At 37.4% G+C, this 17,544-nt stretch overlaps 1 protein-coding gene across 8 annotated transcripts in view; it reads left to right on the top strand.

Annotated features, from left to right (window-relative positions):
• The window catches only part of MTMR2 (myotubularin related protein 2), a 114,992-nt gene that overhangs the window by 50,776 nt on the left and 46,672 nt on the right, over positions 1 to 17,544 (top strand). For 6 of the 8 annotated variants that reach the window (XM_006050568.4, XM_044929784.2, XM_025266980.3 and 3 more), the window contains one exon: positions 15,446 to 15,521. The exons of 1 other annotated variant lie outside the window; for it this stretch is intronic. In XM_006050568.4, the coding sequence (XP_006050630.1) occupies positions 15,446 to 15,521 (76 nt within the window). Of the gene's footprint in view, positions 1 to 12,131; positions 12,333 to 15,445; positions 15,522 to 17,544 lie in introns of all 8 variants that reach the window. One more of the 8 variants, XM_006050570.4, reaches the window with a different exon arrangement.

Here is a 17,544-nt window from a genome sequence, read left to right as displayed (position 1 = left end):
TAAGTTATAAGTAGAGTCTTGACTATTATACTGTTCAATGGTCTGTAGCCTATTTATTGGGTTTGTAATTATTTTGATGTGATTTGCAGATTATATTATGTATAATATTAATGTCATTAAGGCTTAAAATAATAAAAACTTTAAATGTGTTAAAAGTTTCAGTAAAAACAGCCAAATATAATAGAAATATATATAGAAATTATTAAAAAATTAGAAAGTGTGGAAAAACTGATGAACATAAAAGTATATTTAATACAGTCATGATGCAGCAGGGATAATAATGACTATATTCAGTAGATGGTAAAGAAATAAGGAAAACTCTGCCTAGAGGATATTTAATTAGGTGGTTGTTGTTCAGTTGCCCAATCGTGTCCGACTCTTTGCGACCCCATGGACTGCAGAATCAGCGTAGACAAGTAGAAAGTGAGAAACTTGAGGGGCTTCCCAGTCTTAGGTGGGTCTTCATAGTTTTGTGAGATTTACCAATAGGAGCCCTACCAAGTTCTTACAGTGAAGGCTTAGAAAAATTCTCTTTTGATACTGGCAGAGGGAGAGGAAAAACACTTATTTTGAAAATGTCCAGAACATTCTGTTTTTCCTAAACCTGCCCTCAAAAGAACCTGTTTTGCTAGCCTAGCCTGTGCGTTTTGTCAGAGCCTAACTGATCTGGGGGAAGGGAGATACCCAGTTCCAGCCTCCTCTAACCTTCCCCATGGGTGAAGAGAAATACAAACTGCAGCACCCTCTGGCCAGCCTGTCCTGTGTGGGGGTGGAGGTGGGACAGAGTGAAAGTGTTAGTCCCTCAGTTGTGTCCGACTCTTGGTGACCCCATGAACGGTAACCAGCTAGACTCTTCAGTCTGTGGAATTTTCCAGGCAAGAATACAGGAGTGGCTTGCCATTTCCTCCTCCAGGGATCAAACCCGGGTCTTCTGCATTGCAGGCAAATTTTTTTTCACCGTCTGAGCCACAAGGAAAGAAGCACTTGTAAATGTCACAGTCTTTATAAAAGGCAGGGGACTAAGAGATTGAGACACAGGACTATGGGACATTTCTCCTCCCACCTCCACACCTCACCAGCACTCTGCTGCTGCTTTTAAGTCACTTCAGTCGTGTCCGACTCTGTGTGACCCCACAGACAGCAGCCCACTAGGCTCCCCCGTCCCTGGGATTCTCCAGGCAAGAACACACCACCACTCTAGGAGCCTGTTTATCTCAGCTCTTCTTACCTGGTGCATTATGTTCAACTTTTAACAAAAAATTACAAGGCAAACTAAAAGCCAAAATTAATATGTAAGAATTAACAATTTTATATTTCTATTATAAAATAGATCAACAAAAGAAATTTATATTTCTATTATAGAAATACTTAAAAATCTCAGGGAGGGAAGGAGCCTGTTTGTAGCAAAAATTAAAAACATAAAATACCTAAGAATAAACTTAAGGTATAAGAAGAAACTATATGAAGAAGCTTTAAAACTCTGCTGAGTAATATTAAAGTATACTTAACTAAATGTAAAGTCATACCTTGATTTTTGATAGAAAGGCTCACTATTGTTCAGATTTTAATTCTTGCTTATTCTGTAAATAATACAGTTGACTTGACAAACTGATTCTCAAATTTGTAATGGCAAAACTCTGGAAGCAGTAGAAGTGTTTTTTGGTTGAAGGGATGGTTAAATAAATAAATTATTTACATGTTTACAATTCAATACTATATAGTATTTGGAAAGAAGAAATGGATCTTCATGTGTGGACATGAAGATGTGGTTAAGATTGGTTAAAAAATTAAGGACAGAAGAGTATGTTTAAGTTTCTGATTGTTGGGAATTGTCAGGGGAGGGCTAGAAGAAGCTATGGATACATAAACAGGTGGTATTAATTAGAGATAGAGTAGAATGGAAACAAGAAGACATGTTTGGAGGTTGTTTGAACAGTTCCAAGTAAAAATGAATAAAGGGCATCACTAGGGTAATGACAATGCAGAGTCAAGAACAGGTCTGAAAAAATATTTATGTGGACATAATGTGTTAAAGCTGCCTGAGTGTTTCAGATTGAGGTAAAGAAGCCAAAAATTATGACTCCAGGTTTCAAAAGTGAAGAAAAGTGCAAGTGTTAGTCAGTCGGTCATGTCCAAGTCTTTGTGACCCCGTGGACTGAATGTGTGGCCGCCAGGCTCCTCTGTCTGTGGAACCAGGCAAGAACTCGGGAGTGGGGAGCCACTCCCTTCTCCAGGATTGAAACCTGGTGGTGATTTACAGGTTTACTTCTTTCTGTCTGACTGTCCCTCCTTTGTGTACTTTGTTGTTCCTCTCTCCTCCTCTGGACAAGGTAACCCTAATATGTCCTTCATCACTTGCTCCCCGCCAAGTCCCACTCCTCTGCTGTTCCTTTTTCATGCCTTCAGCTTTCATGTCTTTGCTTCTGGTTGTGTTCTCTTTCTCAACCTCTAACCCATCGTATCACTTGCTGTACAGTTACAGTAGGATGCTTTTATGTCATGATCATAGTCTTAGCACAATCATACATCTGTTCAGATGTGCTGCTGCTGTGAGGGGTATGTATGTCACCTTGGAAAAGTTGCCTAACTTCTGTAAGGGTCAGTTATTACCTCCTTTATAAATGGGAATAAAATGCTACTTGTCTTTCAGGGTATTACGAGCACTAAATGAATAATCCTCTACAAGCAGTGCATTAAATAGGCCAGTTCAGGTGGTGGTTTCTGTGTATTAGGTGAAATGAAAATAATGAGATGTCTCCCTAGCTGTCTACATCTGTCTTGTTTGTGGTAGAAATTGTTACAAGCCGTCCTTTATTGGAAAGAACTGTTCTTTATCTTTAGTTTATATCCTTCTAACTTTCTGCTTTTAAAAGTCTCCTTTCTTTTATGAAATGATATTGCTGATAGATGGTAGTTGTTTTGATTAGTGTTCTCAGTTATTAAAAAAAAATAGTTGCAGCCCTACATTATTCCCCTCCCCAACCTGCACAGTTTTTTAAAATTTATATCTTGTATTAGTATGCTGCATTTGTTATAATTGATGGACCAATATTGACACATAATATTAATTAAAATCAATGGTTTACATGAGGGTTCACTCTTGGGTTGTATATTCTCTGGGTTTCAACAAATGTATAATGACATGTTTCTCCTGTTACTGTGTCAGGAAAAGTAGTTTCACTTCCCTGAGAGCACTCTTTACCCCACCTCCCTGTCCCTCCCCCGTCTCCCTGAACCCCTGGCTACCACTGATCTTCTCCGTGTCTCCATAGTTTTGCCTTTTCCAGAATGTCACATAGTTGCAATCATCCAGTACATAGCCAGATTGGCTTCTTAGCAATATGCCTTTATGATTCTTCCATGTCTTTTCAGGGCTTGATAGCTCATTTCTTCTCATCACTAACTAACCTTCCTTTGAATTGATATACCACAGTTAGTTTATCCATTTACTTACTGGAGGACTTTTCAGTTGCTTCCAAGTTTTAACAGTTATAGAACATCTTGCATTTTAAGATTTAAACTTGAAAATTTTTCTTCATATCAGGTATATTCATTCCTAGGGTTACTGTAACAGAATATGCAAACTGGGTGGCTTAAAACTATAGAATTTTATTCTCAGTTCTGGAGTATGTAATAAGAAAGAGAGAGATATATATATATTTATATATAGATCTTCATCTTTAGCTCTTAGAGCTCCTAAAACTTGTCTTATCACTTCTAAGTGATAAGAGCCAAAGAAGCATCTTTGGTTATAGTATTTGGCTTTTTAGTCTCTGGTTCCAGAGTGATAAAAGTAAAGAGCATCTTTTGTTATTCATAATATACCCTCTTGGGTCATACCTGAGTTTATGTTAGTAAATAACTCTTGGAAAGCCCCTAAGGATGGGGCCTGGTTATCATGGGAACCCACCCTTGATTACTTTGGAACTTTCAGCCTCTTCCATCTCTGGGGAGGGGAAAGAGGCTGGAGGTTGAGTTGATCACTAATGGCCATAATTCAGTCGATCTAATAATGAAGCCTCCATAAAGGTACCCTGACTGAGGGGTTTAGAGATCTTCCAGATTGGTGCACACTTTAAGGGTATGGAAATTTCAAGGTGTGGAAATCCCACACAGCCTTATACCACATACTGGTATCTAAGTGCTGTTCTTCATAAAAATCAGGCAAATGTAGGTGAGATGTTTCCCTGAGTTTTGTGAGCCATTTTAGTAAATTACTGAACTGAAGAAGAGCTTGTGGGAAACTTTGATATATGAATGTTTGGCCAGAAGTACAGATGACAGTCTAGGGTTTGGGATTGGTGCTTAAAGTGTAGGGGTGGTCTTGTGGAACTAAGCCCTTACAATGTGTGACCTGCACTAACCACTGGTGATAGTGTAGTAACTGAGTTGTAGGATACCCAGGTGGTATCCGCCAGGAACTGGAGATTTCCTTGGTATGGAAAAACCCACATACCTAGTGTCAGAAATGTTCAGAGAAAGGATAGAAAATTTTTATTTTTTTTTTTCCGTTTAGGAGGCTCGTAATCTGAAATCAAGGTGTTGGGAGGGTGGTTACTTCTGAGGGCTCAGACGTTCTCAGAGCCCTCACAGTCTGTTCCATACCTCTTTTCTAGCTGCTGGGGAAGACCCATGATTCTTGGTTTTCCTTGGCTTGTAGATCCATCACACTAATCTGCCTCCATCTTCACATGACGTTATCCGTGTGTCTCTCTGTATTTTCATAGGGATGGCATCCTACATAGACGGTGCTCATACTGGTTTAGGGGTCCACCCTGTCCAGTATATCCTCATTGAACTAACTGCATCTGCACTGACCATATTTCCAAATAAGGCCACGTTCCCAGGTGCCATCAGTTAGTACCTCTCCCTATCTTTAAATAACCTGTAGCATGAAGTGATGCTTTCCAGCCTGCTCCTGTGTGCATACTCTCCCTTTTTTTGTCATTGTTGAATCATTGATGATGATGTAATATTATCCAGCTCTTACTAATCGTGGTTTCAGCTGAAAACCAAATTTTCCTTGGCAGTGTTATAAAAAAGGGCTTCCTTGTGCTTGAATTTGGATGTATTTTCAAATACATAACCAATAAGATACATCCCAGATGCCAGTGTGTGACTCTACCCCTCTCAGATTGGTTTTTATGGTTCATTTGTGTACTTTGTGGTTTGTCAAGTATAAAAAATAACAAGTGAAATTGATGTAAAATGATTTTTTTCTTAGAATTAGCCAATTAAGGATGTTTATTCTTATTATTATTTAGTTTTAGTACATAAAGAAACTGTAAAAGATAGTTTATAACTTCTACAGACTCATTTTCCCCTTTTAGGTGGTTATAATTTAGTGTTTTGCAGATTTCAGAAAGAATTCTTTTCCTGTTTTTCTGTTATCTTACATTCCATGTGAAAACTGACCCCTAAGCTTGCCAATTTCCAGATCATCATTATAGACAAGGTTTCTGAATTTCCCTTATAATAGTTTCCTAATCAGAGAGGAGAGAAAGGGAGGTTGGTTAAAGTCTCATGGAAAGTTACTGAGCACTCTGAAAATAGTTTGATAAAAAGGCCATGGAAGAAAATGGGGAAGAAACATGCTTGGACATAGGGCAAAAGTAAATTCTGTTTTAGGAATAAAAAAAGTTATAAATTTCAATCTATATGGGTTTTTTTGTTTGTTTCCACCAGCAAGATTTTAATGTGTTCAATAGACTTTCCTTGAAAAGGGTTACATATTGTATTAACTGCTATTAAAGAGCAGATTTAATGTAATCTTTATTGATAGTGGAAGACAGAGGAGCCTGATGTGCTACAGTCTGTGGGGTTGCAGAGTCAGACACAGTTTAGCCACTGAACAACAGCATCATCTGTTGATACAGCCAGAGCTCCTGAGTCAAGTCAGTGTCTAATGCAGCTGACTGGGAACAGATTGGCTAGCCAATTAGTGGTTCAGTAGGAAAACACATCTTATGTATTCCAGAGGGTGTCTCCTGAGGGGAATGTCTCTCTTCCTGTCATATCTGAGTGTTACATAACTTTCTCTCTGCTGGAGATATTTGCATGTGAGTGCTGACACACCTAATCAGTCTGGCTTTGCTGTCTTAGTTTCTCTACTCTCATTTTAGGAAGGTAGGACCCTTGTCTTTTTGAATTCTTTGTTTTTACCTTAACTCCTTTTTCATTTAATCTGTGTTTCCTTTTTCATTACTGACATATCTGAAATGCAGTTCTCTTCAAGTAAAAATCATCATGTATGACAAAATAATTGTTTGCATTTGTTTTATAAACCTAGGGTCAAATTTGATCACTTCTTCCAACAGTTTATCTCTTATCCCTCTTTATTTCTCTTATCATGGACTAATTTAGGATTTTGGTGTTTCTCTCCTAGATTGTTATCTTCTCATCTTTATCATATCAGTTTTGTGCACCTCTTTGACCATGCCATTTACCTCTGTCAGAGACCTGCAGTGGTTTTCCTTTAGATCACTGGTTAAGTTTAATACTCTTACTCTCCTCCCTCCATGTATTTTATTATAAAAATTTCCAAACACATTACTGAGTTATATGAATTCTCTGTGCTGCTAAGTCCCTTCAGTCGTGTCCGACTCTGTGCGACCCCATAGACGGCAGCCCACCAGGCTCTGCTGTCCCTGGGATTCTCCAGGCAAGAACACTGGAGTGTGTTGCCATTTCCTTCTCCAATGCATGAAAGTGAAAAGTGAAAGTGAAGTCGCTCAGTCGTGTCCTACTCTTAGCAACCCCATGGACTGCAGCCCACCAGGCTCCTCCATCCGTGGGATTTTCCAGGCAAGAGTACTGGAGTGGGGTGCCATGGCCTTCTCCGATGAATTCTCTGTATGTTGAATATTAACCTCTTACCAATTAATGTGATATGCAAATATTTTCTCATTTGGTAGATTGTCTTTTATTTTGTTGATGGTTTCCCTTGTTGTGCAGAAGTCCTTAGTTTGATATAGTCCCACTTGTTTATTTTTTCTTTTGTTGCCTTTGTGTGTGTGTGTGTGTGTGTGTGTGTGTGTGTGTATGTGTGTGAAATCCAAAAAAAATTGCAAAGACTGATGTCACTGATGTCAAGGAGCTTGTCCTCTACATTTTCTTCTGGGAATTTTTTGCTTCAGGTCTTAAATTCAAGCCTTTAATTCCTTTTGGGTTGATTCTTGTGTTTGGTGTAAGATAAGAACTTCCTGATGTTCAAGCTGGTTTTAGAAAAGGCAGAGGAACCAGAGATCAAATTGCCAACATCCGCTGGATCATGGAAAAAGGAAGAGAGTTCCAGAAAAACATCTGTTTCTGCTTTATTGACTATGCCAAAGCCTTTGACTGTGTGGATCACAATAAACTGTGGAAAATTCTGAAAGATATAAGAATACCAGGCCACCTGACCTGCCTCTTGAGAAACCTATATGCAGGTCAGGAAGCAACAGTTAGAACTGGACATGGAACAACAGACTGGTTCCAAATAGGAAAAGGAGTACGTCAAGGCTGTATATTGTCATCCTGCTTATTTAACTTATATGCAGAGTACATCATGAGAAACGCTGGACTGGAAGAAGCACAAGCTGGAATCAAGATTGCTGGGAGAAATATCAGTAATCTCAGATATGCAGATGACACCACCCTTATGGCAGAAAGTGAAGAGGAACTCAAAAGCCTCTTGATGAAAGTGAAAGTGGAGAGTGAAAAAGTTGGCTTAAAGCTCAACATTCAGAAAACAAAGATCATGGCATCCGGTCCCATCACTTCATGGCAAATAGATGGGGAAATAGTGGAAACAGTGTCAGCCTTTATTTTTTTGGGCTCCAAAATCACTGCAGATGGTGACTGCAGCCATGAAATTAAAAGACGCTTACTCCTTGGAAGGAAAGTTATGACCAACCTAGATAGCATATTCAAAAGCAGAGATATTACTTTGCCAACAAAGGTTCATCTAGTCAAGGCTATGGTTTTTCCTGTGGTCATGTATGGATGTGAGAGTTGGTCTGTGAAGAAAACTGAGTGCTGAACAATTGATGCTTTTGAACTGTGGTGTTGGAGAAGACTCTTGAGAGTCCCTTGGACTGCAAGGAGAGCCAACCAGTCCATTCTGAAGGAGATCAGCCCTGGGATTTCTTTGGAAGGAATGATGCTAAAGCTGAAACTCCAGTACTTTGGCCACCTCATGCGAAGAGTTGACTCATTGGAAAAGACTCTGATGCTGGGAGGGATTGGGGGCAGGAGGAGAAGGGGACGACAGAGGATGAGATGGCTGGATGGCATCACTGACTCGATGGATGTGAGTCTGAGTGAACTCCGGGAGTTGGTGATGGACAGGGAGGCCTGGCGTGCTGCGATTCATGGGGTTGCAAAGAGTCGGACACGACTGAGTGACTGAACTGAACTGAAGAGCCCAATTTCACTCTTTTGCATTTGACTATCCAGTTTTCTCAGCACTATTTATTAAAGAGACTGTCCTTCCTCATTGTATATTCTTGGCAACTTTGTGGTAAATGAATCGACCATATATTAGTGGGTTTATTTGTGTGCTGTCTATCCCATTCTGTTGATCCATGTATTTTTCTAATGACAATACCATACTGCTTTGATTACTATAGGTTTGTAATATAGTTTGAAACCAGGAAGTATGATGCCTCCACCTGTGTTCTTTCTCCAGATTTCTTTGGCTGTTCAAGATCTTTTGTGGTTTCATACAAAAGATCTATTTCTGTTGAAAAAATGTCAGTGGAATTTTGATAGGGATCGTATTCAGCTTTTTATTTTAATGTCAAAATTTACCTCTTTTTATATTATATATTCATGAAGAAATTATACTAGCTCTAGTTATTTTTAATAGTCTTTTCATTTAAACTATATAATATGTTTAAAATTAAGTGGTTAATGCACCCATCCTATTACAGAATTTGAGTTCTCTGAATCTCACTGTATATTTACCTTTATCAGTGAGTTGTACATTTTCATATGTTTTCATGTTACTATTAGTGTCTTTTCATTTCAACTTGAACTCTTTTCAGCCTTTTTTTTTGTAAGGCACATCTAGTAGTGATGGTTTTATGTGACAGACCTAACTTATTCATCTGGGAAAGTTTTTATTTCTTCTTCATTTCTGAAGGATACCTTTGTTGGATAGAGTATTCTTAGCTGGTAGTTTCTTTCTCTGAATAAAAGAAATGTGGAATATCATTCATTCCACTCTCTTCACCTGTAAGGTTTCTTCTTGGAGATCTGCTGATGGCCTAATGGGGCTTCCTTTGTAGGTTACAGTCTGTCTTACTGGTATTAGGATTTTCTGTTTGTCTTTGGTTTTCTCAAGTTTCATTATAATGTGTCTTAGAGATAATGGGGGGAATCTGTTAGCTTCATGAACTTGGATGTGCAGCCTTCTCTCCAGGATTGGGAAATTCTCAGCCATTATTGTTACTATTTTTTAAATGAGCTATATTACCCCTTTCCTTTCTGTTCTCCTTCTGGAACTCTAATGATTCTGCTGTTTATTCTTGATGGTGTCCTATAGATCACGTGGACCCTTTTTATTCTTTTTCATTCTTTTTTCTTTGTTCTCCTCTGACAGAGTTATTTCAAAGTTCTATCCTCTAACCATGGATTCCGTCTTCTGCCTGTTCTGTTCTGTTGTTGATGCTTTCTCTTACATTCCTCATTTCATTCATTGAATTCTTTAGCTCCAGAATCTGTGTTTAGTTCTTTTAATGATTTGTCTCTGTTTATTTCTCATTTTGATCATGTATTGTTTTTCAGGTTTTGTAACATTGTCTCTTTATTTTCTTATAGCTCATTGAGTTTCCTCGAGATGGCTCTTTTGAATTCTTCATGGGATAAATCACATTTCTCTGTGTCTTTGCCTTAAGTTGCTGGAGGATGATTATGATCTTTTGTAGTGTCAGGTTTCCTTTATTCTTCATGTCCCTTGTCGTTTTACACTGCTGTTTTGGCATTTGAAGTAACAGTTAACCTCCTCTAATCTTTACTAGCTGAGAGATACTTTTTGTTGGTCTGGTTTATGTTCTTGGGAAGGGTGATACTGGCAAAGGTCTTTCTACGCACTCTAATGTCCAAATTTGTATTTTTCTTGTTGTTCTTCTGATGGGAGTGCTGGAACTTCTTTAGAAACCTGAACTTCCATAAAGGCTTTCCCATATGTGGGTATCTACCCAAGTCCCTGTTTTCCAGGTACTGCAGCTAAAAAGGGTTAGAGTCAGTTCACAGGCTCCTGCTGGCTCCACATCCTGTACCAGGTTCTTTGTGCTTGTTACACGTTGCGCAGGTGGCGCAACGTGAGGCTCCTTCTAGGTCCTCAGCGTATGATGCTGGGTTCCATAGCTCCCATGAGGCACTTTTGTTCATTGTTAGATGCCAAATTTTAGATGTTAAAGGGCAACAAAAACAAGAGACATCTTATGCTACCATGATGCTAACCCTCTTGCTGCTTTCTTTAGAACAGTAAGTTGCTTGCTATTCTGTAGCTAAGTCTTGGAGTTTAATAGTTTGAGAGTTAAATATATGGTTCCCATTATGACATCCTATCTCAAATATTAATCCTTGTGTATTTTAGAGCAGAGGAATAAAGCACCATGTGAATAAGCCATTGTGACAAGAGACAGTGCAAATTGATGTTGATGCTTCTGTTAAGTGAATAAGTGTTTCTTACATTTTAATAGCACCTTGTAAGTCCCTTTATGATGCAGTGATCTCGTTTCATATTCACAAACTTGTAAGGTGGATATTAATATTACCTTAATAATATAAATGGTGAAACTAAGACTCAGTTGTATGGTGGCAGTAAATGCTTTTTGGTTTTCTTTGTGTGTGTGTGTGTTTTTTTGACTGCAGGGTAGTTAGGATGTAAAACTTGTCTTTGCTGGATACCGGAAATTTATTATATATATTTTAATTTTCATTCCCCATTTTCAGCTTAATTACTGCCTCAAGTAATTTCCTTGTCTTTTTTTCAAAAGCAGGACACATGCGCTATGTTTTTGTTGACTTGGCATATCTGAGAATGACTTCTGTATTAGAGTGATCACAGACTTTTCCTTTAAGAATCCAATAACATTTTCTTATTGTTTTCTGGGATATAGTTTTGCAGAGAAACCTGAAGATAGCTGGGTTTTGCTTTTGTATGTAAATTCTCTTTTAAAAAAATTTTGTCTTTGTAGCCATAGTTTGTCTTTTCATTACAGTTCAAAAAGTTTTTTAAGATGCACCCATATATGTCTCTGTTCATTGATTTTTTTAAATTTGAAACACAGTAAACTAGTCTTATCAGCAAACATAGAATATCTTTATTCAATTTCAGAGACATGTTTCAGTTACATGCTGGATTATTACTTTTAACTAGTTTTAATTTTTTCCTTTAAGGAATTGAATTATTTTATTGGTTATCATCTTCCCTCATGGTATTTATGTCTGTTCTTCTCTACAAATTCTTAGAGGACTTTCCATGTTTGCCCTCTACATAAATGCTGCTTTCTGAATAATTCATTCAATTCTTTATTAATACCAGCACAGGTTTTATTTCTATTATATTAAAATTTTTTGTAAGCAGTTCCTTATTTTACCCATTTCTCTTCGTTTCTGTCTCTCCTTTCTGTTCCTGTTTCTTGGGGGGCATGGCTCATTTACTTTTAGGTATGCAGATAGCTTACAGATTGTTTCTACTAATGCTTATAGAAATTATTTTCAGAAGACTGCTGTTTTTTTTTTGAGCTTCAAGCTGATACTTCTTGTCAAATAGTCTTTTTTTCTAGGCTCCCCCCTCCCCTTTTTTTCCTTTGGTTTTGTTACGGATAGATTTGTTCAGAGTCAGTGTTTGCCAGTAAACAAAGTGTCTGGATTGCCCTTGGCCTGCCTTGTTCAGTTGTTTGAGTTTCTTTTTATGCCAGTATCTTGAGCTCTAAGTGAGTTGTTCCTGTAAAACCTCCAATGTATACCTGGTATTAAAAAGTCTGTCATCTGGTGCAGATTTTCCAAACAGTGCTGTCCCTCTTGCTTCTCTTCATTATCTTGCTCTCTGACGTTCTAGTCAGAGTATGAGAGAACCTACAGTTCTTGACATGTACTACTGACATGCATTTCTCTGTGTCTTTTCTCACCTTGCAAAGCTTTACTTATGAAGATTATACCTCATCACGCACCTCTGCCAGAACTGCCTTTGTCTCCACACCTGTCTGCAGTGCACATATTTTCTGGGGATTGTAGCTTCCTACTGAATGCAGAAATATAGAAAGAGAGGAAATCATGGGGAACAACACTAACAACTACGAGAAGTAAACCTGTACAGTAGAGAACTAGTGTCCAGCTTTGTAAGTGACATGAACATTGTATTTCCAAATCAAGTGGTACAGATGGGCACAGAATAAAGTATCTTCCCTTTATATGATCTGTCACATGTGTTTGATTTTTTTCAGTATACTGTGTGTTAGTTATTATTTGTATCTTTTGTTTTCATACTTAGTAGAAATTCTTACCAGATTCTGACAGTCTTGTTAATCTAAATATTTTGCTATTATTATTGATGGAAAATATTTGTTAAGTATATTTTTGTGTCAACTCTAATATAAATACTTTGTGTATTAACTCATTTAATTTATAACAACCCTTTTGTGGAGTACTGTGATTATGACCATTTTATAGGTGGGGAAAATGAGGCATAAAGAAATGGAACACCTTGTCTAAGAGTACTTAGATAGCATGTAGCATAGTTAGAATTTGAAGCCAAGAAGTCTGTATATATTTTCATTGTGCAAGTTTTCATCCTGATTTTCTGTATCTTCATAGGCCCACCCTCTCTCCTTCCTTCCCTCCTTATCTCTCTTCCTTTTTGCTTACATTTCTATTATGACTACATAAAAGATTATATCAGGGACTAGCAATGAGATACCATTAAAAATGTGACCTTTTTTGAGTTCTAGAATGCAGAATATTAAAAAAGTATATATGTGTATATATATTTTAGTTCTTTAGGTATTGCTTTATGAAATAAATTATTAAATTTTCAAAAGTGAATTTGTTCAGCTTGCAGATGTATTAAACAGAAGTAATTTGTTCATTGTAGTTCTTTCTTTATTGACCTTGGTGAGTGTTGGGCTGTAGCAGTAATGTTTAACCCTTTTGTCTCAACCTCCCTAAGTGCACAACTTAAACTTGGGAATGACTTGATTATCAGTAAGAATTAGATTCATTGGATTAATGCTGCTTAATTCAGGCACCACAAGACTGATGGCTGTTGAGCACCGGAAATGTGGCTGGTCTGGTTGAAATGTGCTAGAAGTATAAAACATACTCTGGATGTTGAAGGCTTAGTATGAGTAAAAGAATATAAAGTATCTTTTACTTAAAAATACTTATTATATCTTGAAATGATTGTTTTTGAGTTGTTGGATTAAGTAAAATATATTATTAAAACCAATTTTGACTTTCTTTTTACCTTTTTATGGTTAGAGGATAGTTAAAAATGATGTGTGTGCCTCGTATTTTATTTTTGTTGGGAATTCAAAAATGTGTGCACTATGGTGCCTCCCCCAGAGTCTGGGAGGGAGGAAAGCAGACAGCAGTTAGAGTGGTGGGTAAGTGCCGGAGAGGGGCTCGCGCCTGCAGACCTCTGACCTAGTTTCCATGGCCTGTGGAAGGTGACCTTTCATGCAGTTGTAGTACCTTGTGTTTTCTTCCCTTTTACCTTCTTTTGAGGACTCTCAGTCTACTTTTTGGATGGAATGAAATAAAAGTCAAATGCTATATAACAAAAAAAAATTGAGAGTCTTTTTTCTAGTTGTTTTGGTTCTCAGTGTAATGAAACAAATCAAGGTTGAAGTAGAAGGTCTGAGTCTGCTCATAGAGACCACTGCTTGCCCACCTTCTGCGAAATTGACTTTGACAATCAAATGGCTAGTAGTGCCTCTTGCTCAGTATGGAACACAGATCGGTTTGAGATCTCTTAACTTCAAAGTGTCTGTGGAACATATAGAGGGAGAGGAACATAAGCGGTTGGATGTATGGAACTGTATAGTCCAAGAGAAATATTGGCTAACGATATAGATTGAAGTGAGGTAAGGTCATAGGTAAGGTATGAAATCAACAGGAAGTGAGTAAAATGAGAAATGGGACAAACCACTGAGGAATAAGTAAGGTTAAGAAAAGGGAATAGAAAGGTCATTGAAAAAGAGTGGCCAGAGAAGGAAGTGTTTAGCCAGGAGAGTGTGCTCTCAAGGAGCAGGTTAGTGCAGGTAGTATCAGATGTAGCTAGGAAATAGAAATAAAGACTGAGAAATATCCATTGTCTTTAATAATGACGAGGTTACTGGGGAGAAAGGGCTTCCCTGGTGGCTCAGACGGTAAAGCGTCTGCCTGCAATGCGGGGACCCGGGTTCGATCCCTAGGTCGGGAAGATCCCCTGGAGAAGGAAGTGGCAACCCACTCCAGTCCTCTTGCCTGGAAAATCCCATGGATGGAGGAGCCTGGTAGGCTACAGTCCATGTGGTCGCAAAGAGTCAGACAGAACTGACCGACTTCACTTTCACTTTCTGTTGGGGAGAAGGCGGGTTCCCTGCAAGAAGTTGGGTTAGGTGGCAAAGCCAGATTGCAGAAGGTTGAGGAACTGATGGAAGGTAAAGAACTGGAGACAGTGAAGGTTATTGTTTGGCAGTGAAAGAGGTGAAAGTTAAGGCTATTGAAAGGTCGTGGGATATACTTAGCATAAAACAGTCGCATGGGTGCATGCATGCACTTGTGTGTATGTGCATGTGCTCTATGGGTTGTAAGTCCATTAGAAAACCATGATTCTGTATCTTTACATTCTTGGAATCCAGTGTAACACCCTTCATAAGGTAACTACTCAGTGAGTGTTGTTGATCTTTATTTTAATTTATTAAATATCTCTTTTTCAACAAGATTCTTTATCAACATTATTTCCAGATTCTTTAAACATTAAATCTACATAAAAGTTTGATTTTACGTAAGTCTTAATGCAGTAAGGCACTTGAATATGGCTGAAGGGAAAGAAAATGAGCTTTGTAGTCCACCAAAACTTAATTCAAATCTAGGTTCTGACACTTTTTAGCTGTAGGATTTTTTACAAGATAATTGTTGCTTCTGGCCTCTTTTTCCTTATCTAGGAAATAAGGATAATGATACCTTCCCTTATAGGGCCATTGTAGGAGTCAGTAAAAAACGTAAAGTGTTCTATGCAGTACCTTCTACAAAGTAGGCACTCAGTAAATGTTTTGTAGAAAAATCGCAGCTTCATGTGTTATACATGCCAACATTACAGTCTTTATAATTTGATTTAAAGTAGTATATGTGATATAATGCTATTACTTTAAATAAGACCAAGCATACTCAGTTGAAATTTAAGTTAAAAATTAGCCTTTGAATAAAAAATTGTTTCTTTTCTTGCCCTCTCCTCTCTTTTCCAATCCAGGTCCTGAGGGAGTCTAACAAATTAGCAGAAATGGAAGAACCACCCTTGCTTCCAGGAGAAAATATTAAAGACATGGGTCTGTACTGGTATTTTTTGTCAGATTTCCTCCTCTGTGACTGTACAGACTATTCAGTGTTTCCAGTGTACAAAGAACAGGCTCACTTTGCAGACACTTTCTATTTGACAGACTCGTTCCTGACAGCCTTCCCAGCCTCCAGTGTGTTCTCAATCTAGACCTATTGACTGTGTTTGGATTTTGACTAATGGAAACATGCCATTGAGTTATATTTTGTGGCTTTTCTGGTTTGAAAGAAGGTGACTTATTTTTAAAACTGTTGTGGAATTCCATCACAGTAAATTTTATTATTTTGACTTACTGCAGTTAGATAGTGGGTTGAATAGATAAAAAATTGAATTGTCACTTTGTACAAGTAATTTTTCTTGAAACACATTCTCTCTTTTTACTTCTTTATTTTTCCTCCTCTGAATAAATTTGTCAATTTTTAGATAAATATATTTCATCTACATTGCAAAGTGAGTCCTTTGCATGTCAGTGCCTTTCTTTATCCAACCTAAGTAACTAAGTATTAACTTACTGTATGGACTGGAAACTGGAAACACACTTTCAAGCTATTTTTTTGTCCTTATGCTTTTACTTTGTTACATTTGTGTGATAATATACAAAATACCCATAGCTTTTGTATTTTTAAGATATTTATTTATTTATCAAAGTATAGTTGACTTACAGTATTAGTTTTAGGTGTTCAGCATAGTAATTTGATATTTTTGAAGATTAAACAGCATGCATAGTTATTATAAAATATTGACTATATTCCTTGTGCTGCATATTACATCCTTGTAAGTTGTTTATTTTGCAACTGGTAGTTTGTACTTCTTAATCCCCCTTACTTGTTTTGCTCCTACCCTCTAATAACCCCTACTTTGTTCTCTGTATCTGAGTCTGTTCTATTATATTTATTCCTTTGTTTTGTTTTTTGATTCTATATATAAGTGGAAATATATGGTGTTTGTCTTCCTGTATGACATATTAAATATAATATCCTCCAGGTCTGTTCATATTCTCACAAATGGCAAGATTTCATTCCTTTTTAGGTGTTCATTAACAGAAGAATGGATAAAGAAGATGAAGTATATACAGAATAACCATATGATCCAGCAGTTCCACTCCTGGGTGTATATCTGGGGGAAAAAAGCCTTAATTAAGAAAGATGCACACACCCCAGTGTTCATAGCATTATTTACAGTTGCCAAGATATGGAAGTGAACTAAGTGTTCATCAGTAGATGAATAGATAAAGAAGATGTGGAGTGTTTGTGTGTATATATGGGAATGTTTGTGTGTGTATGACATGGAATACAACTCAGCCATAAAAAAGGATGAAATTTTGCCATTTATAGCAACGTGGATGAACTTAGAGGTCATTATGCTAGATGAAGTCAGTTAGAGACAAATACTGTATGATATCACTTATATGTGGGATCTAAAAAGTAGAGCAAACTAGTGAATATAACAACAAAAGAAGTAGAGTCACAAGTATAGAGAGCAAACCAGTGGTTACCAGTAGGGAGAGGGAAGGGGGAGGGGCGATGTAGGGGCAGGAGATTAAGACATACATGCTATTGGGTATAAAATAAACTACAAGGATGTATTGTACAACACAGGGGATATAACCATTATTTTATAATAACAATGAACGGAATACTACCTTTAAAAATTGTGAATCACCATGTTGTATACCTGTAACTTAACTGTATAGTGCAGCAAGTACATGTCACTTAAAAAATGAAAAGGTTGTATGCTTGTATTCACAAAAGAACTCTAAAGAAATAGTGTAAGATGATTGAGAAAAAGATGTGGTATACACACACACATATGTACACAATGGAATATTATACACCTGTTAAAATACTCATAGCTTTTGAGAAATAAAGTAATGTGTAGGTGAATACAGTAAGTGATTTCTTAGTCACCTTTCATTTTATCATCAATCATATTTTTAAAAAGAACTTGAAAGTGATAGTCGCTCAGTCGTGTCCAACTCTTTGCAACCCCGTGGACTGTAGCCCACAGGCTACTCT

Source organism: Bubalus bubalis, chromosome 16, assembly GCF_019923935.1.
Source record: "Bubalus bubalis isolate 160015118507 breed Murrah chromosome 16, NDDB_SH_1, whole genome shotgun sequence".
In the NCBI taxonomy this organism is placed as follows: Eukaryota; Metazoa; Chordata; class Mammalia; order Artiodactyla; family Bovidae; genus Bubalus; species Bubalus bubalis.
This window is presented reverse-complemented; position numbering and strand designations above follow the sequence as displayed.